The 27500-nt window shown below is 37.2% G+C and overlaps 1 protein-coding gene across 1 annotated transcript in view; it reads left to right on the forward strand.

Moving 5' to 3' along the window:
• Positions 1-27500, forward strand: part of LOC144966008 (potassium voltage-gated channel protein Shaw-like) — a 76796-nt gene that overhangs the window by 607 nt on the left and 48689 nt on the right. Inside the window, exon 2 of the mRNA XM_078901987.1 lies at positions 21616-22920. Within this exon, the coding sequence (XP_078758113.1) occupies positions 22305-22920 (616 nt within the window). The 5' untranslated portion in view covers positions 21616-22304. The remainder of the gene's footprint in view (positions 1-21615; positions 22921-27500) is intronic.

The raw sequence follows: 27500 nt of genomic DNA on the forward strand, positions 1-27500 counted from the left end.
TATGAGATAGAGAGAGAGAGAGAGAGAGAGAGAGAGAGAGAGAGAGAGAGAGAGAGAGAGAAAATAAGTAGAAGTGAAATATCTGTTCAATGTTACAGTTATCATTTAACGTTATAACAAGTGTAACTAAATGACAAATTTTAATATTTATGGACAATAAAGATCTATTATTATTATTATTATTATTATTATTATTATTATTATTATTATTATTATTATTATTATTATTATTATTATTATCATTATTATTATTATTATTATATATATATTTTCTGCTTTGGTTGTTTATTGATATGGTAACAAATCAAATGATTAATTCAATTAGTAAAGCAATCACTCACAATCAAACGAACGTCAATCGGTTCCCTATGCTTATCAGGGTTTTTCTTTTTTTTCCTGATCTCTATGCCGCTAAAACTTAATGGGGTAGCCTTGTGCGGCTATGTGTGGTCTAGTGGCATGACACTTGCCTTCAAACCGGTAGATCCAGAGTTCGAGTTCCACTCTGGGCGACATGCGAGTCCCTTGAAAAGGCCTTTAACTTTCTCCCACCGTAGTCAGGAGTAAAACGAGTACCCGGCCGTTAACAGCGTTGTCTCTGTTGTCTCGTCCTACATGTCTAGTTTAGCTGTTGGCGAGGGACCCATTGTAAAGCGCTTTGATCACGTTTAACCCTCTCCTTACAACCCATAGGAAAACCGTCACATTCATTACGATGCAACCAACAATTTTCTCATTCTGATATCCTTTGTACGTCACAAATTATAAAGTAAATACTTTGTTCTAACGATTAAAAAATTAGACACTGGACTATTACTATTATATGTATAGAATGGACTTTGTTCCTTTTCTGTTTGAGTCGAAACAAAAATCCCTTTTTGTGTTGGGTGAGTGTGAAGTTTCATGAGAAATTCTGGAAATGGCTGGTAAGGAGAAAGTTAATGGAGATTGCATTATATAAATTTAGTAGATTTAGTAGATGGTATGAGAAGCAAGATAGGTTTGGTTTGTGTTGTTTGTTGTGTTGTGTTGTGTTGTGTGTGTGTGTGTGTGTGTGTGTGTGTGTGTTTGTGTGCGTGTGTGTGTGTGTGTGTGTGTGTGTGCTTGTGTGTGTAAATGATTATGTTTCAGCCAAAGTAATTTGTAATTTAAGCGCTTAGAGTCTGGTGTCTCGGTGTTATAGCGCTATATAAGTTTTCAGCATTATAAATAATAATAATAATAATAATAATAATAATAATAATAATAATAATAATAATAATAATAATAATAATAATAATAATAATTATTATTATTATTAATAAATTAAATGTTAACATTTTAGGGCTGGTTTTTTTTGGTTGTTGTTGGTCTGCATAACCTAAGTAATGTAAATGTTGCTGCTCGAAGCTTGAAGAAATAAATAATAAGGTGAAATTGAACGTAAACTTCAACTTAATCACACACAAAAAAAGGATCAAATGAACGTTTCGGGTTTCCCCTTCATCAACAAAACAAGATGAATGAAACACTACAGATGAATCATCTTAACTACGCCACTACCGCATTATCTCATTCATCTGTAGTGTTTCATTCATCCTGTTTTGTTGATAAAGGGGAAACCCGAAACGTTCATTTGATCTGTTTTTTTTGTAATTAAATTGAAGCTTACATTCAATTTCACCTTATTATTTATTTGTATAATCTAAGGCAACTCTCCACAAGACTAGCATCAACCACAAAGGCGGGAGTGAGCTATTGTAATACTCTTAACTTTCCTCGTAATGACGCATGGTAACTTAGTAACACTGGCTCTAAACTATCGGAACAATGGCGGACGCCGTATGAAACATTTCTCCGACGAGCATAAAAGTATATCCAGCTGGAAAAAAAAACCCATTATAAATCTGATCATGTTTTGACTTTTACACATTCTGATCACAAGATATATGAAAAGTTCTAGCCAGCATGAAGAATAAAAAGTACCGATTTTCTCTGTTTAGAACCACGATGGCCGTCGTTGCTGGGCGACGTGATATCAGACTATTGAATGAAATTGCAACTATCCGTTTAATGCTAAACCTGGGGAAGGTTTGGAGTCTATACTGATTTACTCTTGGAAAAAAAAATATTGAGAAATCGAAGTCCCAGGTTTGAAAGGTTTTGCTAAGACGAGTGTCATTTAAATCGATCGATATTTAAAGGACGAATTTTCTGGCTCCATATTTTTTTTAATGTGATTTTTTAAAAAGAGTACGTCAGCTTAGGCATTGCAGCTCTGAAGAACCACTCTGTATTACAGTACTCGCCGGATTCGAACATGCTGTCTGGAGAAGTCAAAAAGCGTGCTAGAATCCGAGCATGCCGAAAATCGACGCTCATGTTCAATACATTCGGTTACCCAGCTCTAGCGTGTCGTATTGTAGAGCGTGCTGGAAATGGAATTCGACCGTGATAGAATCCGGCGATTACTGTACTATCCACACACACACACACACACATACACACACACACACACACACACACATATATATATATATATATATATATATATATATATATATATATATATATATATATTGTAACAAAACATGATGATAGTGATGGTGATGATGATGATAATGATGATGATGATGATGATGATGCTGATGATGATGATGATGATGATGATGATGATGATGATGATGATGATGATGATGATATGATGATGATGATAATAATAATAATAATATAATAATAATAATAATAATAATAATAATAACCATAATTTCTTTTAAGAGCGGGGAGGGGTGGGGGGGGGGGGGAGTACTCTGTGTCCTCCATTATGCGATTTCGGGATTTTGTTTCTTCTTCCCTTGGGCAAGATTATGAAGGCCCCATTTGCTCACTCCGACAACATGGGTACTTCCGGTTGGAATCCGACGTTTCTTTGATGGGTAATCTCTATCCCATCATCAAATGCCCGAAGGCTATGGCAACCGTCATTTTTTTTTTTTTTTTTAAACTTTATTTCATTTTTATTTTGTGGTTGGAGGTGGTTTCGGTGCCTAGCTGTATTATTCTGCCCTTGTTTTTAAAAACACAGTATGTGTAATGTTAACCAAATAGCACATACTGTGTTCTTTCATCAAACGACAGTATTGATGCCAGATAACGATCTGAACAAGTGTGTATAGATAGTATGCGCTTGGCTAAGACGATCATAACATTGCCATCCGGAAGTATAACGGACCAACAAACAAAACTGTGTGTATCCATGAACGTTTATAGTCGGGTTAAAACAGTTCAGTGAGCATTACTCATAAACGCGGATGGCAAAAAAAAAAAAATTAACAAAGACCTGAGTGACGTCATCTTCGAACTATCTATAAAAGGTGCCAGACAAAGCTAGAAATAAAAATACAAGACAAAACACCAAACATCCCAAAACATCAGTCTACCTCCCCAGTCGAGTTAGACTGATTATTTGGGAAGTTGTTTTTTTTTCTTGTATTTTTCTTTCGTGTTTTGTCTGGCACTTTTTCATACACACATGTTCAGATCTTCATCTTACACCGCTGCCTGCTCCCTAGATTCTGAACTCACTCAATCCTAGAGATTTTTGCTACTTTTCACAAAATTGGGAAAGATGTATTAAAAATGAGCATGTACATAGATAGTTTTTTTTCGACTACCATTAACATACAATGACTAAGAATATTAGCTTTGATACTACGCCTATAATTTGTCTCAGAAAAATGTAATAATTTAATAGGCATGGGATAAAAGTAACCCGGGTAAACTACGGATATAGTCGGTGTTAGGGTTAATTTGTATTGATGCTACGCGTTATACGTATTAATTCACTCTTTAAATCATAAACACCTTGGATATTCAGACATTTGCATTTAATTGTGGAATTAGGTTTAAAATAAAATTCACACACACACTCACACACACACACACACACGCACACACACAGCCATTATACTTTTTCTGCCAATATAATATTATTCGCGACTTTACTTCATTTGAATTCGATATAATCATTGTTTAATATTCATTACATACAACGACTCATATTATTAAAACAAATCGGATATTTGACTCAGTTGCCTTTTAAAATCGAAGTGACTATTCTCATCCCCCGAGTCTGAGATGCTAGTCTTCATAATAGTAGTCCACAATTGTTGTATGTTTAATCCAAAGGTTGTAATGCAGTAATTTGTTAAGTTTCTTGTCACAAGTTGCACAATTTAAAAAAAAACAATCAATCAAATCCAAATCGCAAAAAGCCGGCGACGTTTTTTTCGGTAATCCAATCGGCCGGGGAGGGGGAATGAGAATAGAGGCAGCCTTTTAAAATACACTAACCACTAACCAGAAAAAAAAGAAACATTTGTAACTTGTTCGCATGCCCCCCCCCCCCCCTCCCCCTCCATCTTTTTTTAGGGTTTCTGAGAAATTCTGAGCTTTGTGGCGGTCTCTTTAATATGTTTGTGTTGTCATTTCAAAGTGCATACCATACTATTCGGCGGTGCTTCCATCACCAATTTACACATTTTTGCCGTAATTTCCCGACCACGATGCTGTCAGGATGGCCATGGCTATAACTATCCCTATAATTGGTTGATAATGGGCCTATCTATTCTGAACTGTTTTCACAGAATAATTAGTATGTTTGTTTTGGGTGAAATCCGTTACTTTAACAACACACCTTCAACTTGTTGGTAACTATTGTAAGTCATTTTGCGTATACTAGAGAAAACACTCAATGAAAAAAAAAACAGACAAAAAAAAAAAAAAAAAAAAAACAAAAAAAAAACCCACCCCCCCCAAAAAAAAAAAAAAAAAAAACAAAACAAAACAAACAAAACAAACACCCCCCCCCCCCAAAAAAAAACAAACAAAAAAACCAAAGTCACCCCCCCCAAAAAAAAAACAAAAACAAAAACAAAACAACAATGAACAAACGAAAGACAAAACAAAACAAAAGCCAAACAATGCAAAGAAAAAAAAAACCCAACAAAAAACAACAACACCAAAACTAAACCAAACCAAACCAAAAAAGACAAACCAACAACCAAAAAAAAAAAAAAAAAAAAAAAAAAGAAAGCAAAAAGAAAAAAAAAAAGAAAATAATAAACAAACACCCTCCCCTCACCTCCTCCAAAATAGCGACATTGTCATTTTGTAAACGATTATGTTAATCAAGGAAATAATATACAGTAAATAACGACCTTAATAGACACACACCATTGCATCTGAGCTATAATTTTAACTAAAAATCGCCGTTAGTTGTGGAGCTTAGGGGATGTAAGACGAACATGCAAGCCACCTGTTCGAGGCTGGAAGGTGTCGAATAAGTTTTTTTTTTCTTTTTGTTCCTCTCATCATCATCCTCCTCCTCCCCCCCCCCCCCCCCCCGCCTTCTTACTTCTCCCATACTCCTCTTATTTCTCATCCTCGTCTTCTTTTTCCTTATTCTCTCCGTCCTCCTCCTCCTCCTCCTCCTCCTCCTTCTCCTCCTCCTCCTCCTCTTCTTCTTCTTCTTCTTCTTCTTCTTCTTCTTCTTCTTCTTCTTCTCCTCCTCCTCCTCCTCCTCCTCCTTCTTCTTCTTCTTCTTCTTCTTCTTCTTCTTCTTCTTCTTTCTTCTTCTTCTTCTTCTTTCTTCTTCTTCTTCTTCTTCTTCTTCTTCTTTTCTTTCTTCTTCTTCTTCTTCTCTTTTTCTTCTTCTTCTTCTTCTTCTTCTTCTTTTCTTCTTCTTCTTCTTCTTCTTCTTCTTCTTCTCTCTTTTTTCTTGTTCTGTTTCTTTCTTCTCTCTTCTTCTTCTTCTCTTCTTTTCTTCTTCTTTTCTTTCTTCTCTTCTTCTTTCTTCTTCTTCTTCTTCTTCTTCTTCTTCTTCTTTCTTCTTCTTCTTCTTCTTCTCTTCTCTTTCTATCCTTCCCTTCTTTTTCTTCAACTCCCCTATGATCATCCCACCTAAATTTCTTACAATGATCCCAAAATGAATCTGCACGATGAAACCATTTTCGGAAGGCATAACACATTAAAAATATTTTGGTCTGAAAACTATTAATTGAAATATCGTTCGGTTAAAACGACCTTCAATTCAAATTGTCCCCAAAAAGACCCCGCCCCTCCCTCCTCCCCCCCCCCCCCCTATAAAAAAGCAGCAAAAAATAAACTACTGAAACAAGAACAAGACAACATCAACAACAAAAACCAACAGAAAACAAAAACAATATAAAAACCTTCAAAGCTTAGACTTCTTTTAATATTTGAGTCCCTTGGGAAGATTCGTTATGGACATTTCCTCACCATACTCATGTGTAAAACGAGTACCTTGTCTGTATCAGCATTATCTATGTCAACAAGAACGTAAAATATTTCGTCCTCTTTCCTTGAAGTCTCAGGTTTGAAACTATTCGGCAGGTGGAATGTCGTTTTAATCGATCGATAAGTGAAGTAAACGTCTTCTGAACAAAAAGATGAAAATATGTCGTTGTCAGGGACAGATAGAGCAGTCTTTCATACTTAAAGTTTGCGTGGAGATACTGCTGATGACACTCTTTCATGCTTAGAGTTTGCGTAGAGATACTGCTGATGACACTCTTTCATGCTTAGAGTTTGCGTGGAGATACTGCTGATGACACTCTTTCATACTTAAAGTTTGCGTGGAGATACTGCTGATGACACTCTTTCATACTTAAAGTTTGCGTGGAGATACTGCTGATGACACTCTTTCATACTTCGAGTTTGCGTGGAGATACCGCTGATGACACTCTTTCATACTTAGAGTTTGCGTGGAGATACTGCTGGTGACACTCTTTCATACTTAGAGTTTGCGTGGAGATACTGCTGATGACACTCTTTCATACTTAGATTTTGCGTGGAGATACTGCTGATGACACTCTTTCATACTTAGAGTTTGCGTGGAGATACTGCTGATGACACTCTTTCATACTTAGAGTTTGCGTGGAGGTACTGCTGATGACACTCTTTCATACTTAGAGTTTGCGTGGAGATACTGCTGATGACACTCTTTCATACTTAGAGTTTGCGTGGAGATACTGCTGATGACACTCTTTCATACTTAGGTTGCGTGAGATATGCTGAGACACTCTTCATACTTGAGTTGCGTGGAGATACTGCTGATGACACTCTTTCATACTTAGAGTTTGCGTGGAGATACTGCTGATGACACTCTTTCATGCTTAGAGTTTGCGTGGAGATACTGCTGATGACACTCTTTCATACTTAGAGTTTGCGTGGAGATACTGCTGATGACACTCTTTCATACTTAGAGTTTGCGTGGAGATACTGCTGATGACACTCTTTCATACTTAGAGTTTGCGTGGAGATACTGCTGATGACACTCTTTCATACTTAGAGTTTGCTCACGATACGTGTAGAGATACTACCGATGACACTCTTTCATACTTAGAGTTTGCTCACGATACGTGTAGAGATACTGCTGTTGACACTCTTTCATACTTAGAGTTTGCTCACAATACATGTAGAGATACTGCTGATGACACTCTTTTACACTTCAAGTTTTCACGATACGTGTAGAAATACTGCTGATGACACTCTTTCATACTTAGAGCTTGCTCATCAACTATGTCTGTATTCCTTGCATTGACTTGACAATGACTAAACACCGTGACCGACAAGGTTAATTCGGCTGTTTGATGATGATGTTGTGTCAATTATGTATAACACGGCAACGGTGGGGAACCGATCACTCTATCTCACGGGTTCTAATCGATCTATCGATCCACGGATCTTCACAGGTGTGGAACAACAGGGGCATATGGAGCTCGAAAAAAAACCCTCAAAAAAAAAAACAAAAAAAAAACAAACAAAGAGGCAATGGAAGATGGAGCTGAGTCGGGGGTTGGGGGTGGTGGAGTATGTTATTATCAACAGTCATTAATAATCACGGTGAAATTATATAAAAATAATAAAATTTCTACTTTTGTCGTTTGTTAATGATTTTTGTAATTGCAGTAGGAGGTGAATAATTGAGTCCTCGGAAAAGACAAAGCTCTTGACTCACATTTCTTACCACACTTGGGTTAGACTGTGTACCTTGCTGTTGTGAAAAGAAATTATTTATAACAATGTTCTCGTGTTGCTCTTGCATATTCAGTCTTGCTGTTTGCTTAGGAACCCTTTTGAAGTGCTTTGAGTACATGGTTGTCTGGATAATGTGACACATAGGCTAAACGTTCAAATACACAGTTCCTGTTTATGATATTTCATGATTTAAAGTTCTGACTTAAATGCTAATAAATGACATTACAAAGTAGATAATTGAATATCGGCATCATCATCATCATCATCATCATCATCATCATCATCATCATCATTATCGTCATTATCATCAAAAACAACAACAACAACAACAACAACAACAACAACTACTACTACGACTACTACTACTACTACTACTACTACTACTACTACTACTACTACCACTACTACTACTACTACTACTACTACTACTACTACTACTACTACTACTACTACTACTACTACTACTATTACTACTACACAATGATATAATAATAATAATAATAATAATAATAATAATAATAATAATAATAATAATAATAATAATAATAATAATAATAATAATAATAATAATAATAATAATAATAATAATAATAATAATAATAATATTAATGAATAAAACCATATTTTCAAAATCATATTATGACAATGAAAATGTAGATATCACAGACGATGACTGCCAAAATCACGATTTAAATGTAGTTTAGTACATTTTGATGGTAGCACTAACCACCTATCTAAAGCAATTGATTTCGTTCTCATAAACTATGATATCTGTGGTGAAAGGCCAACCAATGTATAGATTTGATAGCATCGAATGATAACAAAATAATGTTTTAGACAACATTATCTCTTCATTCAAATTCAACCCTCGATCAATAAAGATTTAGAAACGATCAAGGGAGCATTGCATTTGAAGTCTGAAACGTGATACTATTCTAGTTCTGGAATGTTCGATTTATCAAATTATCGTATCAAATCACCACATAATGTTATCATTTTCTTAGGGGGAATACTGGCATTCACCTGCATGTTATCGATCCGCCACTCACCCTAGGTGACTATGACATTCTCATGCATGCATTGGTTTGACTACTCGAGTCGATAATAATACTCTTTAACCAGCTAACAGCCGTCCTCTGGAAAAAAAAAAACATGTATTTAAAAATTTGACCAGAAAACTCGTCCTTCAAATATCGAGCGATTTAAATGACCCTTATTTTTGGCAAAAGGGGGCCCGATAGCTCAGTCGGTAGAACACTCGCTTCACAATGAAATGGACCGAGATCGATCCCGGGTGCAGTCGAGATTTTATTCTGACCCCCTCCCTGTCCAGCAGTGATTGGGTAGCTGGGTCTGTTAGATCTGGAGGAAGTACTTTGCGATAGACTAGCATTCTATCCAAAGGGATTGCTATTGCCCGTTTCACCGTAGCCATCGTTAACATATAGATAGTATGCGCTTGGTTCAGAAGCTCATAACATTGCCATCCGGAAGTATAACGTACCAACACACACACACTGTGTAACCATGAACTTTTATAGACTGGTTAATACAGTTCGCAATCTACAAGCGAAGAAGAGCGTCTATCTGGTTCTTCCAGATTGCTGTGCTGGAGTCTTCATCACTCTTCAAACCAGGAGATGAATAGGTTGATGACAAATTTATCTGGCAGATAAAGTGGAAGAAATAGACCAATAAATAAATAATGATGTCTCTTTCTACGCCCACGTTTTATGACTCCGTCTCGATGGAATGAATGAATAGTGTTGTATGTGTCACGTAGGAATACAAGGAGTTGTCGTTCTTACTTTGTAATGGTCGCCATTGATTGTGTGTTTCGAATCGTTAATTTATTGTGTAATTCGTTGACGTTCTTTTTTATTTAAACATTTACAGGAGATCGATAATGAACCAAATCGATATAATATCGGTGGGGTCTGATTCTATCACCACTTGCATTCGATTTGTGATTTCCAATTAATTACCGATTTTGTTTTTGAAAATTTATTTCGTTTTGTTTAAATCCCCCCCCCCCCCCACACTTTAAAGAATTCTGTGTACCACAATGAGTTAAAAAAACAACACAATCTCGACTGTCTAGGGCTTTTGGCTTCTCTTTAAATGACCCCTTGAAGAGTAGGCAGTAAATATCGGAGTCAGATATCTATCAAAATACTCGTAACAATCTTCTATAGAAATCGCACAAGACGTCTAAGTACAATCACAAATTTTAATATGGATAGTTCGAAGATGACGTCACTCAAGTCTTTGTTATTGTTTTTTGCCATCCGCGTTTATGAGTAATGCTCACTGAACTGTATTAACCCGACTATAAACGTTCATGGATACACAGAGTTTTGTGTGTTGGTCCGTTATACTTCCGGATGGCAATGTTATGAGCTCCTGAGCCAAGCACATACTATCTATAAGCAGAAAAGACAGACCACACATACACATCACTGTTGGAACGAGGAAACACTATACACACACACACACACACACACACACACACACACACACACACATATACAAATGACCGTCCGATTGCCATATGCGGTAGAGTTATATTTTGTAAAAGCTCACGAGTGGAGAATCCGCAATATCTGCGAAGAAATACAGACTGTTATGAAAAGGCACTCATCTATTTTAATTATTGTACCAGAAATTAACATACATAGACTGAAACCAATCTTATACGCCATCTACGATAAAAATCGATCTCGTAATAAAGTCTGTATGTCTGTAGAACAAATGAACGTGGATACGGCTCCGCCTGATGGCGGCTCCCAACGTCAAATGACCTATCATTATGGGTACCATCAAATCATTATGCTCTCAGCAGATAGTAATTTTATAAATACATAATAATTTGAGTCGACTGGTAGGTGATAGCAATAGATAGTTCGAAGATGACGTCACTCAGGCCTTTGTTATTGTTTTTGCCATCCGCGTTTGTGAGTTGTTCTCACTAAACTGTATTAACCTGACTACAAACGTTCATGGTTACACAGAGTTTGTGTGTTGGTCCGTTATACTTCCGGATGGCAATGTTGTGAACTCCTTGGCCAAGCGCATTCTATCTATAATGGTAACTCCTCGGTAAAACCTTATTGACTAGGTCGTATGGTACGCCACTTCACAAAGCTAACGTAAACAGGATCCCAATAAATTTATATTATATAAAACGTGCTCTGTATGAAGACAATCTAAGGCAATATTATGAATATCGGTGAATAAATTTAAGAATGCTAATTCAATTGACAAATATGATTAAATCTAAATTAATTTTTTTGCTGGAAATATTTAATTTAAAATGCTAAATCATGGTACCTTTTATTGTTTAAGGCTTACAAATTATTATTATTATTATTATTATTATTATTATTATTATTATTATTATTATTATTATTATTATTATTATTATTATTATTATTATTATCATCATTATTATTATTATCATTATTATTATTATTATTATTATTATTATTATTATTATTATTATTATTATTATTATTATTATTATTATTATTATTATTATCATTATCATCATCATCATCATCATCATCATCATCATCATCATCATTATTATTATTATTATTATTATTATTATTATTATTATTATTATTATTATTATTATATTATTATTATTATTATTATTATTATTATTATTATTATTATTATTATTATTATTATTATTATTATTATTATTATATCATCATCATTATTATTATTATCATCATCATCATCATTATTATTATTATTATTATTATTATTATTATTATTATTATTATTATTATTATTATTATTATTATTATAATTCTTTTCTTCTTCTTCTTCTTCTTCTTCTTCTTCTTCTTCTTCTTCTTCTTCTTCTTCTTCTTCTTCTTCTTCTTTTCTTTTATTATTATTATTTATAATCATCATTATTATCATTATATCATTAGTGTTATGCTTTTCTAAAGTAGGAGGTATGTATGTCTTTATTTTTCTAGTGACACCAGTGACTGATTTTTTAAAAAAATTCTGTTTGTGGAGGACCGTCAAATAAAATACGTATTTGTACTTCGCTATTACGAAGGGGCATTCGTCTATTTTAATTATTATTTTACTGTATTGTGAAAATCAACATAGATCGAAACGACATCTTTTGAACCATCAACGATCAAATCTGTCCGCTCTCAAGATGGCGACTTCCAAGGTCAAGGTCAACGTAAGGATCGATCATTATGCCTTCGGAGATTTTCTGAATATTCATTTGAGTCAATGTGTGATAAAATTAGACGAATTAAAGAAAGATGTTTGCAAGTTACTCGAATATCACTCTGATAAAATAGTGTTATAACTTTTAGATTTGCCAGTAATTCTGAACTCGTTGGAAACACAAAAAAAAAAAAAACATGGGCTGTGCGGAACAATGATTACACCCAACCTCATTAAAAGGAAAGAATATATACTAAAGCCCAACCCCTCCTCTATCCTTGCTGCAAACAGAAACTAATCACAATTCCGTTATTTGGCGGGAATAGTCATGCTATGTAAACACAGACACGTGATATTGAAGAGACCACACGGTTTTTCTTATTTTTCTCAAAATCACCTATCTCGCACTTTCACGATTGGAGTCGAATGTCCTTGATATCTAAGTCAAATTGATAAATTAATTTGTCGGAATGAGAAGCGAAAGTCGTGACGTAACGCCTTACTCACTTCCGGTTCAAAACTAATTGAAAGTGTGTAATCAGCCCTTTCAAACCTAGGACTTTTTGAAGACGCAGGTCATTTAAATCGATCGATATTTGAAGGACGAGTTTTCTGGCCAAATTTCAAAATATGTGTTTTTCAAGAGTACGTCAGCAAAGTATGCCTACACTAGTTGACTGTTTAAAGACGACGACGTGGGAAGGAACTGGTCACTGTATCACATCGTGTCCACCTTAGCCTCAATAGGGTTCAACAGTCGTGACGTCACTTCCCTCGTAATGACGCATAGTAACTTAATAACTGGTTCTAAACTATTGGAACAATGGCGGACGCCCTTATGAAATACTTCTCCAGAGGAGAAAAACATAATAAATCTGATCATGTTTTGACTATTATACATTCTGATCACATGACATGTGAAAAAGTTCTAACCAGCATGAAGAATAAAAAGGGCAGATTTTCTTTGTTTAGAACCAAGCAGCTCATTGCTGGGCGGACGTGACATCAGACTATTGAATCCAATAACAGGGCAGCTCCAAATCGTGTGGTGAGATGGGATTCAATCACTTCAAATAAATGTCAGATTTAAAACTTTTTGACAACAGTCGGTGTCATTTTCATTTTCATATATCGATAAATCAAGTCATTAAAAACAAAATTCCACCAAAGTGAAGGAAAGCATTATGTCAAAAATATGAGAGACAAAGTTCCCAGACAACTTCAGGCACTCTTGACTGTTGTAAAGTATGTTTATCTACCCCCCCCCCCGACACACACACACACCATACCGAATTTCGTTAAAATGATATGTTATTTGTTTACTCTTCAAACAACCCCCCAAGCCCCACCCCCACCCCAATCCAAACTCAAACCCAACCCATCGATTTAATCCTACAGCGAAATCATCTATTTACAAAGGCAGGCGTCTTGGATCAATAGAAAGCCTCTCTAAATGGTGGACGGTATCAAAATTGGGGATGGCATTGGACAGGACAGCCATACACTAACTAAACACCTTTTTTCTATTTTGATCAGCAATATTTTCTTCAAATCTGATCTATCCTCTCAGATCGGTTTTGTGTCCGAGTCGATGTATAGATAGAATGCGCTTGGCCAAGGAGTTCACAACATTGCCATCCGGAAGTATAACGAACCAACACACAAACTCTGTGTAACCATGAACTTTTATAGTCTGGTTAATACAGTTTAGTGAGAACAACTCACAAACGCGGATGGCAAAAACCATAACAAAGGCCTGAGTGACGTCATCTGCATACTATCTATAGATAGTTCGAAGATGACGTCACTCAGGTCTTTGTTATTGTTTTTTTGCCATCCGCGTTTATGAGTAATTCTCACTGAACTGTATTAATCCGACTATAAACGTTCATGGATACACAGAGTTTTGTGTGTTGGTCCGTTATACTTCCGGATGGCAATGTTATGAACTTCTTAGCCAAGCGCATACTATCTATACTTATTAAAGCAGGTCTCATAACCGAACGCAATAGACACATGAATAACCACGCCTCTCGGACAGTCGTCATACTGTAAACAATGGCAGTGATTGGTTGACATAGTAAACTACACAGGGTTTACAATCGATGATATGTGGCTTAGTAAAATACCCACTATTCCACTGCTTGATCAATGTAGATAGTATGCGCTTTGCTAAGAAGCTCATAACATTGGCATCCGGAAGTATAACGGACCAACACACAATACTGTGTGTATCCATGACCGTTTATAGTCTGGTTAATACAGTTTAGTGAGCATTACTCATAAACGCGGATGGCAAAAAACAATAACAAAGACCTGTATGACGTCATCTTCGAACTATCTATAAAAACTATAAAAATGATCAGAGAGAGGTCGATATCATTCACGTCATTCATTGTTTATAAACAACCAACTATATTTGTCCGAGCACGTGTGAAGGTGTGTCACAAATTCCATGTTTTGATTGGTCAGAAATCTACTGGTTAATTATGGATTTGGTTTAACATTGTTTTAATTGACATTAATTTTAGCGTCGGTTTGAGGGTCTTTCCATTTCAACAATGAACCGATTTCAATTTGGGTTGTCAGACTTGCAAATAAATATACGTCAGTCGCAGTGAATCAATACGCTTCAACAGTCGTGACGTCACTTCCCTCGTAATGACGCATGGTAACTTAGTAACTGGCTCTAAACTATTGGAAAAATGGCGGACGCCCTTATGAATATTTCTCCGACGAGCATAAAAGCGTATCCCGAGGAAAAACAGACATTTTAAATCTGATCATGTTTTGACTTTTACACATTCTGATCACAAGACATATGAAAAGTTCTAGCCAGCATGAAGAATAAAAAGTACAGATTTTCTTTGTTTAGAACCACGATGGCCGCCGTTGCTGGGCGACGTAACATCAGACTATTGAATCCAATACGCTTCAACAGTCATGTCGTCACTTATCTCGTAATGACGCATGGTAACTTAGAAACTGGCTCTAAACTATCGGAACAATGGCGGACGCCCTTATGAAATATTTCTCAGACGAGACATAAAAGCGTACCCAGATGGAAAAATAAATTATAAGTCTGATCATGTTTTGACTTTTACACATTCTGATCACAAGTTATATGAAAGTTCTAGCCAGCATGAAGAATAAAAAATACCGTGTTCTTTGTTAAGAACCACGATGGCCGCCTTTGCTGGGCGACGTGACATCAGACTATTGAATCCAATTGGATTCAATAGTCTGATGTCACGCCGCCCGGGCGGCCATCTTAGTTCTAAACAAAGAAAATCATTACTTTTTATTCTTCATGCTGGCTAGAACTTGTCATATGCCTTGTGATCACAATGTGTAAAAGTCAAAACATGATCAAATTTATGAGGTTTTTTTTTCCCTCTGGATACGCTTTTATGTTCGCCGGGGAAATATTTCATACGAGTGTCCCCCATTGTTCCGATAGTTTAGAGCCAGTGTTACTAAGTTACCATGCGTCATTAGGAAGGAAGTGACGTTACGACTGTCGAAGATGGTAACCGAACGCAATCGTGAGTTTGATTGGTCATTATTGTCGATTTTTGACCAATCAAAACATGAATTTGTGACACACCTTCATATATTGTCGGACAAACATGGCGAGTTGTTAATAATAATAAACAATAACGTGAATGAAATCCACCCACTCTCAATCAATGTTATTGCTTTTTATACCGCTAAATAGGTGACTAGTTATCAAACCATTTTCTAGATAATATCATAAACGTTTATGTTTACACATAGTTTTGTGTGTTGGTTCTATTGATCAAGCGGTAGAACAGTGAATATTTTACTTAAACACATAAATCGATTGTAAAATCACTGACATTGTTTACATTTATGATGAATGTCCGAGAGGCGTGGTTATGTCCTTCCACTTGGTGTCAAAACTTTGTTGGTTTGAAAATATTTAAATTACAACAATGAGACCATAACAAGTTGGATTATCAGAACAGCAATTTAGTATCTATAGATAGTATGCGCTTGGTTAAGAAGCCCATAACATTGCCATCCGGAAGTATAACGGGCCAACACACACAACTGTGTGTATCCAAAAACGTTTATAGATAGTTCGAAGATGACGTCACTCAGGCCTTTGTTATTGTTTTTGCCATCCGCGTTTGTGAGTTGTTCTCACTAAACTGTATTAACCTGACTATAAGAGTTCATGGTTACACAGAGTTTGTGTGTTGGTCCGTTTTACTTACGGATGGCAATGTTGTGAACTCCTTGGCCAAGCGCATTCTATCCATAGTCTGGTTATTACTGATAAGTGAGAAGTACTCAAGCGGATGGCAAAAAAAACCAAAAACAACAAAGACCTGAGTGACGTCAACTTCGAACTATCTATAGATAGTATGCGCTTGGCTAAAAAGCTCATAACATTGCCATCGGGAAGTATAACGGACCAACACACAAAAATGTATGTATCCATGAACGTTTATAGTCAGGTTAATACAGTTCAGTTCATAAACGCGGATGGCAAAAAACAATAACAAAGACCCGAGTGACGTCATCTTCGAACTATCTATACATCGACCCTACATAAAAAAGGGTCGGGGTTAACTGATATTTGGAATTGTTTTTTTCTTGTATTTTTCTTTCTTGCTTTGTCTGGCACCTTTCATACACACTTGTTCAGATCTTTATCTTACACCGGGGCCTGCTCCTTTTTAATTTCTTAATTTGATATTATATGAATTGGAGCAACTCAAATGTCTTCGTCCTCGTCCTCTCGTGTTCAATGTATGTGTTGTTTGATGCAAGCGAGTGTTCAATGTATGTGTTGTTTGATGCAAGCGAGTGTTCAATGTATGTGTTGTGTGCTGTGATGCAAGCGAGTGTTCAATGTATGTGTTGTTTGATGCAAGCGAGTGTTCAATGTATGTGTTGTTTGATGCAAGCGAGTGTTCAATGTATGTGTTGTGTGATGCAAGCGAGTGTTCAATGTATGTGTTGTTTGATGCAAGCGAGTGTTCAATGTATGTGTTGTTTGATGCAAACGAGTGTTCAATGTATGTGTTGTGTGCTGTGATGCAAGCGAGTGTTCAATGTATGTGTTGTTTGATGCAAGCGAGTGTTCAATGTATGTGTTGTTTGATGCAAGCGAGGGTCATAGCGTAAAACGCGTAGAATATAGGTATTAAGAATTGTCCCAACTATCTGGAGTCTCTGTTGTACAATGGTCGCATGCCTGAGAGGCAATCAGAAGGTCTGAGGTTCGATCTCCGACTCCAGTCGAGGTCGACTGATTTTTTGGGATGTTTTTTTCTTCTTGTATTTTTCTTTCATGCTTTGTATGGCACCTTTCATACACACTTGTTCAGTTCTACATAATATAGATAAATTAAGATGAAATGAAGAAGTCTCAAGTGTAAAACTTTCGACAAGTGCCGTTTTAATTCATCGATTTTCGAAGTTAAATAAGGAAATGAGACCAAAATGAAATAAGTTGTATAGATAGTTCGAAAATAACGTCACTCAGGTCTCTGTTATTGTTTTTTGCCATCCGCGTTTATGAGTAATGCTCACTAAACTGTATTAACGTGACTATAAACGTTCAAGGATACACACAGTTTTGTGAGTTGGTCCGTTATACATCCGAACGGACCAACACACAAAACTGTGTGTATCCATGAACGTTTATAGTCGGGTTAATACAGTTCAGTGAGCATTACTCATAAACGCGGATGGCAAAAAACAATAACAAAGACCTGAGTGTCGTCATCTTCGAACTTTCTATAGGAACGATATAACCACTTTTTAGCTGTTTTCAGACCCTGGGAAATGAACGATTGCCCCTCGAGTTAGTGTTTTTCTTTCTTCCAAAAAAAAACGACTGAACGTGACTTATCCCTGTCTTTAATCACGACCAGATTGTTTTTTTTGGTTTTTTTGTTGGACATTTTATTTCCTATCTCAGCCAGGCCTTCAAAATATCAACAAAACAAAACACTCAAAAATGTAGTCACCCAGACCCACAGAGCCGGAGTTTATCCATGTTTCTATAGCGAGAAACGGATAATAGCAATTGCTTGCTATCTTTAGGACAGGCGCTAGTCTATCGCAAAGTACTTCCACCAGATGTAACAGACCCAGCTACCCAGTCATTGTTGGATTGACAAGAGGGGGGGGGGGGTCAGAAAAAAAATATTGACTTCACCCAGGATCGAATCTCTGTCCCTTTAGGTTTAAAGAGAGTGCCCCACCAATTGGATTCAATAGTTTGATGTCACGTCGCCCAGCAACGGCGGCCATCGTGGTTCTAAACAAAGAAAATCGGTACTTTTTATTCTTCGTGCTGGCTAGAACTTTCCATATGTCTTGTGATCAGAATGTGTAAAAGTCAAAACATGATCAGATTTATAATTGTTTTTTTTTCCCTCTGGATCGCTTTTATGCTCGTCGGAGAAATATTTCATAAGGGCGTCCGCCATTGTTCCGAGAGTTTAGAGCCAGTTACTAAGTTGCCATGCGTCATTACGAGGGAAGTGACGTCACGACTGTTGAAGCGTATTGGGCTATATGGATACTCAAATTTGGTTTGCCAAATGAGAAGTTTTTAATGAGATGCACCAATGGCTATAGATAGTATGCGCTTGGCTAAGAAGCTCATAACATTGCCATCCGGAAGTATAACGGACCAACACACAAAACTGTGTGTATCCATGAACGTTTATAGTCGGGTTAATACAGTTCAGTGAGCATTACTCATAAACGCGGATGGCAAAAAACAATAACAAATACCTGAGTGACGTCATCTTCGAACTATCTATAGATAGTATGCGCTTGGCTAAGAAGCTCATAACATTGCCATCCGGAAGTATAACGGACCAACACACAAAACTCTGTGTAACCTTGAACGTTTATAGTTTGGTTAATACAGTTCAGTGAGCATAACTCATAAACGCGGATGGCAAAAAACAATAACAAATACCTGAGTGACGTCATCTTCGAACTATCTATATATATAATATGGCCTAGGCAATCTACCAGGAATTATAATAAACGTTTTCCAGCCAAAATGTAAAATGTAGCCTTTTTATTGTGCGCAGATTAGTTCAATAGTTAGGTGCTTAAATTAAAAAAAAAAAAAAGAAATAATAAAAAAAATAATTGAGCTTTATATAGCGCAATATCCACTAAATGTGCTCAAAGCGCTTTACAAGGGGTCCCTTGTCAACATCAACATTTAACATGTAGGACGGGACATGCCGCCTGTTAGGCGATATTAGAATTTTTCGGACTAAGACAACGCTGTTAACAGCCAGGTACTCATTTTACACCTGAGTACGGTGAGAGAAAGTGAGCAAAGAGCCGTTTCCAAGGACTCAACTATGTGCTGAGCGCGAGGCTCGAACTCAGGACCTTCCGATCCGAAAGCGAGTGTCATACCACAAGACCACATAGCCGCTTGGACATCCTTGTAGCTCAATGAGTAGAGTATTCGACTTACACGCAACGCACATGGTTTGAATACAGACATAGAATAATTATTTATTTCTGGCCCCTATCTGAACTGACAGGTCAAAGTTAGGTATAAGTACTAGAGCTTTTATATAGCACAATATCCACTAAATGTGCTCAATGCGCTTTACAAAAAGTCCCTGACCAACAGCAACACGTAAAATGAAGAACGAGACATGACGCCTGTTAGGCGATATTACAATTTTTCCGACCGAGACAACGCTGTTAACAGCCAGGTACTCATTTTAACCTGAGTACGGTGAGAGAATGTGAGTGAAGAGTCTTTTCTAAGGACTCAATTATGCGCCGAGCGAGGATCGAACCCAGTAGATATTAAGATCTAAGTATAAGAAACCTTGTTCGTCTTCAAAAAAAATAAACTTTTAAAAAAGAGTTGGCATTAGAATCTTCACTGAAGTGTCTCTTTACAGTTTTTGTACAACGCAATATCCACTAAACGTGCTCAAAGCACGTTACAAGGGGTCCCTAGCCAACAGTAACACAACATGTAGGAAAGACATAGCGCCTGCTAGACGACATTTACATTTTTTCCGGACAGAAAATAAGATATTAACGGTCAGGCACTTATTTTACACCTGAGAATGGTGAGAGAACGTGTAAAGAGCCTTTTTCAAGGACTAAACTATGCGCCGACAATACGTAGAGTTAACTAATCTATCTAACATCGGAATGGAGATCTTTTATTAAAACCAACAACTAAAAGAGTCAATAAGATGGAGAGAAAGTGAGTAAATGTGACTCATACATAAGGGTACAACACAGAACAAGCGTCGTTTCGGGCTATGGCCTTTTTCAGTCAACACGATATATATATATATATATATATATATATATATATATATATATATATATATAAATGGCGAGAAAGATAAAGTGAGTGAATGTGACTCATACACAAGGGATCAATATATATATATATAAATGGCGAGAAAGATAAAGTGAGTGAATGTGACTCATACACAAGGGATCAATATATATATATAAATGGCGAGAAAGATAAAGTGAGTGAATGTGACTCATACACAAGGGATCAATATATATATAAATGGCGAGAAAGATAAAGTGAGTGAATGTGACTCATACACAAGGGATCAATATATATATATATATATTTCGTGTTTACGAAATGTCGTTTGTTTTGTGTGTTTTATTACTGTTTGTCATCACCATGACGAAGGTCAAAAGCGAAAAGTTCATTGTCTTGAAAATTAAATAAACACTGGGTTCTTCAATTCTCTGTTACATACCTGTTCCCAAATAATTTGTGAAGTTTTTTTTCTTTTCTGTTTATTATGGCATTTTTCAAAAGTGCATGGCTGATTATTGATTGATCGTATTTCATATTTACTGATAGTCGTGCTGGGTTGTGTCCAAGTAAATATTTATTGAAGCTCAAATGAATTGAAAACCAATATTTTACTTTACAATTTACAGAGCATTAAAGCCATTGTTTCATTGGAATTCTTCAGTGTTGAAAATGTCTGAAATTCATTATGGCAACATGTATTACATTGAATTCGTGTTGTATTCACACATAAACATAGCGTAACACAAATGCAAACTGTACACAACATTACTCACACACAATCCAAAGAAAACTCACATTATTCTATGGCAACCAACCATTATTACTCACACATGCACCCACCCATAATATACGCCCACAAGATACACATTCACACACATAACATACATCATAGCTACATACACACACATATAAATACACACACATGTACACACACACACACACACACATCACAAATACGCCCAACATACACCCACATTCTGTGTTTTAAATAGAGCATTAATCTCCATCGATCGTGTTTCACATAGTATCTTTACTCTTTATTTCAGGCCCAGTTCTACGCCCTGTACTTTCAAGAGACATTGAATTGATTTCTGATACCAAAGCAAATTGTCCGGATACAGCCCGCCCCTGTAAATCGAACATCTTTGGTTTCCTTTATTATTTTAGCCCAAACTCAACGATCAGCTAATTATTGGAAGACCACACTAATAAATCGGATTTCTGAATATGCAGTCAAAGGAGTTCTCTATGTTTTACATTGTGCTCTAAATGTTCTGGAGAAAGCTGTGTCATGCGTTATTTGAAAGTTCTGGATGAAGCAATACGCGTTAATAAGCTTGAATTGCAGTTTCCTGGTATAAAGCTGTGTTGTGAGAATTGAACGTAGAAATGAAAGGAAAGCGCGTTTCATGATAAATCCTACCAAAGTAACCAAAATCGTTAAATGAAAATCATGCGTTCAGTTGACCCCATGGAATAACCAGACCTTTTAATGACCGATGCCCATGGACTACGACCAAAATCGGGGCGTTGTGGAACAACAATGTTAAAGACTATTCTGTAGAGAGCTTTGACCAGCATCAAACCAAAACATACAAGGTTTGGAAACATCATACAAAAATGCCTTAGACAAACTTCTTTGTGAAGTTATCTAACTCAAAACAAGATGTAACGGAATACACATTTTTCGGGTTGGTTTCCATCTTCTTGTCCGGATATTCCATGACCTCACACAATGCCTTCCAAATTCTCCAACAAAATCAAAGGCATCATTTTCGCCGATCACCCGACACCCGGGACAAACGGAGAACCTCAGCCCGATGATGCTCAAAGGGGGCTCATTTCCGAGGGAGCCGGACCTAGCTCTTCTGATGGAGCTGGGGGAGCGGCTGAAGTACGAGAATCGCCTCTCACCAAAACCGGAAGTACGAAGAGTAGTCTGAAAAAGCACAAACAGCCTCGTCAGCAGCAATTGTTAAAGGAGCACAGGAAGGAGCACAACAGTTCCCAGCAGGTTCATATATGGGAAGAGGAACGGGATGGGGGGTCGAATTCAGAATCGATCAAACATTACATGCACTCTACTAACAACACGCCTATACGAAAGGCAAATGGTAGAAATGGATCGGGCTCTGGGGGTGGGGAGGTAGTTGAAGACAATGAAATGAGGATTTTACTCAATGTAGGCGGAGTGAGACACGAGACTCACGTGACCACGTTAATTAGCATACCGTATTCTCGTTTGTGTCGTCTGGCCCAGCATCACATAGCCAGTGGACGTGGCAAACAAGAATATTTCTTCGACAGACATCCAGCAGTCTTTAACTCCATCATTGATTTCTACAGAACAGGTAAGTCTGTGGAAAACAAATCAACCAAACTCTTGTGCGGCTATGTGGTCTAGTGGTATGACACTCTCTTTTGGATCGGAAGGTCCTGGGTTCGAGCCTTGCGCTCGGCGCATAGTTGGGTCCTTGGAAAAGGCTCTTTACTCACATTCTCTTACCGTACTCAGGTGTAAAATGAGTACCTGGCCGTTAACAGAGTTGTCTTTGTCCCAAAAATTTGTAATATCGCCTGACAGGCGTCATGTCTCGTCCTACATGTTATGTGTTGCTGTTGGCCAGGGGCCCCTTGTAAAGCGCTTTGAGCACATTTAGTGGATATTGCGCTATATAAAAGCTCAATTAAAATTTTTTTAAACCAAATTCTATATATTTTGTAAGGCTCAAAACAGAAAAGTCATTCATAATATGATGGTGAATGGTACGTTTAGCAAAAAAAGTGAATTTCATAGCTCCAATAAATATTATAATAAAGAAAAAGAAAACTCATTGAGAAATGTTTCGGACTCCAACCCATCTTCATCTCGCAACAAAGGCAATTCATTTTTGTTTTGCTTTTGGCGGAGGAAGCCTTTATGAGCTCGAAATATTTCTATTGAATTATATTCTTCAATTGATTTCTCTTTGAAGATATCAAAATATTCATTTTTTTGTCTAATTTTCTTGTTCACACTCCACAGCTTCTAAGTAGCAAAATAGTATTCAATATTCAATCTGCCGTGGTGTGGGCCTAATAGCAATTGGATTCAAAAGTCTGATGTCACGTCGCCCAGCAACGGCGGCCATAGTGGTTCTAAACAAAGAAAATCGGTACTTTTTATTTTTCATGCTGGCTAGAACTTTTCATATGTCTTGTGATCAGAATGTGTAAAAACATGATCAGATTTTAAACGTTTTTTTTCCTCTGGATGCGCTTTTATGCTCGTCGGAAAAATATTTCATAAGGGCGTCCGAAAATTGTTCCGAGAGTTTAGAGCCAGTTACTAAGTTACCATGCGTCATTACGAGGGAAGTGACGGCACGACAGTTGAAGCGCATTATCTATGGAATAAGACAATAAATAATAATAAATAATAAATGAGCTTTTATATAGCGCAATATCCACTAAATATGTTCAAACCGCTTTACAAGGGGTCCCTGGTCAACAGCAACATTTAACATGTAGGACGGGACATGACGCCTGTTAGGCGATATTACAATTTTTCGGACAAAGACAACGCTGTTAACGGCCAGGTACTCATTTTACACCTGAGTACGGTGAGAGAATGTGAGTAAAGAGCCTTTTCCAAGGGCTTAACTATGCGCCGAGAGCGAGGCTCGAACCCAGGATCTTCCGATCTAAAAGCGAGTGTCATACCACTAGACCACATAGCCGCAAAACTATAACTTGTGTGAAAAAGGGCGTCAATATAATGTTATGTCAACTTATTTACGGGTCGAATGATCAAACACAATGTCTATGTTGCGTTTGTTTAAGACAACGTGCACTCTTTTGCAGATCTGATAACCCAATTTATTATGGGCTCATTGTTGTAATAGAAATCTAAAAAAAAAAAAATAAAAATGACGCAAAATATTGTCCATTACAACAATGTTCCGATGTCAGACCTGCATATATGTACACGTGGGTTTGAGAGTATTTCCATCACTACAATGAGTCCATTACAAGTCGGGTTGTCAGACCTGCCAATAAGTACTCGTCGTCACCAATCTTAAATCAAAACCTTAAGATCATCAGTATAGTTTGACACACACACACACACACACACACACACACACAATAAAATAAATAAATAAATTAAAAAAAATAAAAATAATAATCAAACTCCCCCGCCCCCCACCCCACAAAAAAATCGATAAAAAAACAAAAACAAAACAAAACAAAACAAACACAGCTTTTCGTAACTCACGGTTGAAATATCCATAATTTATGAACACCTGTCGCAATCTTTCCTTCGTTAATCATTACCTATTTCATGTGATTGATTTGATAGATTGTGATAGTCCAGTTCTTATTGAGTATCGACTTTTATAAACGACTATCACACCGGTAAGCAATAATCAATGACGTGATAAATGACAAACATTACAAAATGGTATTTATGTGCAGCTATGTGGTCTAGTGGTATGACACTCGCTTTCGGATCGGAAGGTCCTGGGTTCGAGCCTCGCTCGATGCATAGTTGAGTCCTTGGAGAAGGCTCTTTACTCACATTCTCTGACCGTACTCAGGTGTAAAATGAGTACCTGGCCGTTAAGAGCGTTGTCTCTGTCCCAAAAATTTGTAATATCGCCTGACAGGCGTCATGTCTCGTCCTACATGTTATGTGTTGCTGTTGGCCAGGGACCCCTTGTAAAGCGCTTTGAGCACGTTTAGTGGATATTGCGCTATATAAAAGCTCAAGTTTGTTATTTTTTAAAATATATATATAAAGAGAAACATCATAAAACAAGCGACATTTCAACCGTTAATCTTCGTTGGGAGCGCAAACAAGTTACATCAATACAAATACAGCTAAAACATAAAACTGAGTATAAAACGTGGAGATAACAAAGAAAGAAAAATGAGACAGAGAGAGAGAGAGAGAGAGAGAGAGAGAGAGAGAGAGAGAGAGAGAGAGAGACAGAGAGAGAGGGAGAGGGAGAGAAAGAGAAAGACAGAGACAGAGAGAGAGAGAAAGACAGACAGACAGAGAAAGAGGGGGAGAGAGAGAGAGAGAGAGAGAGAGAGAGAGAGAGAGAGAGAGAGAGAGATAGAGAGAGAGAGGGAGAGAAAGAGAAAGACAGAGAGAAAGAGAGAGAGATAGACAGACAGACAGAGAAAGAGGGAGAGAGAGAGAGAGAGAGGAGGTGAGAGAGATAGAGAGAGGGACAGAGAGAGATAGAGAGAAAGAAAGACAGTGAGAAAGACAGACAGACAGAGAAAGAGAGGGAGAGAGAGAGAGATAGATAGATAGATAGATAGATAGATAGAGAGAGAGAGAGAGAGAGAGAGAGAGAGAGAGAGAGAGAGAATCAGAAATGGTATAAGAACCCTTAAAAAATAGTCTGTCCTTTCCCAGAATAGTTTACGTCTAATCTAGTCAAAGACTCCGCTATACCAATATCGTTGCCTTGTTTTACTCTAAGCAAACAAACAAAAAAAAAAAACAGCCCCTACCAAAAAACATCAAAAAATCAACATACAAAAAACACACACACACACACACACAAGAAAAAAACAACAACAAAACAAACGAACGAAACCGACGTGTACATACATGCAGGTCTGACATCCGAACCCGCTTATTGGCTTAGTTTAACAATATTTTGAGTCAATTTTTGAGATTTCCATTACAACAATGAGCCCCATAAAGAATTGGGTTATCAGACCTGCATGCAGATAAGTGCACGTAGAACGAAAATAAAAACACCTTTAAAATTTTTGCCAGAAAACTCGTCCTTCAAATGCTAGTAACCCTACTTTCTAGGTTTGCGTTTGAGCGTTTTTAACTAACTTGATCTTGATTAGAGTCATTTCAATCGATAGAGATTTGAAGTCTTATTATAATTTACACAGTATGACCACGGGGGATAAGTTCATTTGTCAGCTTTAATCTTCCTTACAATCCATCGTCGTCCTCATTGACATTGGCTGCCTGCTCTCTGCGATAACAAATGTCTGCCCATTCCTCACGTCTCTTGACCGTATATCCATACTTACTTACTTACAATCCATCGTCGTCCTTATTGACATTGGCTGCCTGCGATGACAAATGTCTGCCCATTCCTCCCGTCTCTTGACCGTATATCCATACTTACTTACTTACAATCCATCGTCGTCCTCATTGACATTGGCTGCCTGCTCTCTGCGATGACAAATGTCTGCCCATTCCTCACGTCTATTGACGGTATATCCATACTTACTTACTTACAATCCAGCGTCGTCCTCATTGACATTGGCTGCCTGCTCTCTGCGATGACAAATGTCTGCCCATTCCTCACGTCTATTGACGGTATATCCATACTTACTTACTTACAATCCAGCGTCGTCCTCATTGACATTGGCTGCCTGCTCTCTGCGATAACAAATGTGTGCCCATTCCTCACGTCTCTTGACGGTATATCCATACTTATTTACTTACAATCCATCGTCGTCCTCATTGACATTGGCTGCCTGCTCTCTGCGATGACAAATGTCTGCCCATTCCTCCCGTCTCTTGACGGTATATCCATACTTACTTACTTACAATCCATCGTCGTCCTTATTGACATTGGCTGCCTGCTCTCTGCGATGACAAATGTCTGCCAATTCCTGCCTTCTGTTGACGGTATCGTACAGATCGCTTCCACTTCCATTCATATCTGTCCATTCTAGGATATTTTTTATATAACTGGACCTTGGTCTTCCTCTTCTTCGTTTACCCTCCATTTCCCCCTGTAATACATCTTTCATTAGGGTGCATCGGTTTCGGCATGTGATCGAAAAAACTAATTTTTCTCCTTTTGATGGTATTTAGTAGTTCTTAATAGGAAGTAAATTTGTTTTCTGGGAAAAAAAAGAGAGAAAAAAAATGTTTTGTACCCACCTGTAATAGGAGATTATG

This window comes from Berghia stephanieae, chromosome 1 (assembly GCF_034508935.2).
Source record: "Berghia stephanieae isolate SIO BIC M18660-M18661 chromosome 1, UCSD_Bste_1.3, whole genome shotgun sequence".
Classification (NCBI taxonomy): domain Eukaryota; kingdom Metazoa; phylum Mollusca; class Gastropoda; order Nudibranchia; family Aeolidiidae; genus Berghia; species Berghia stephanieae.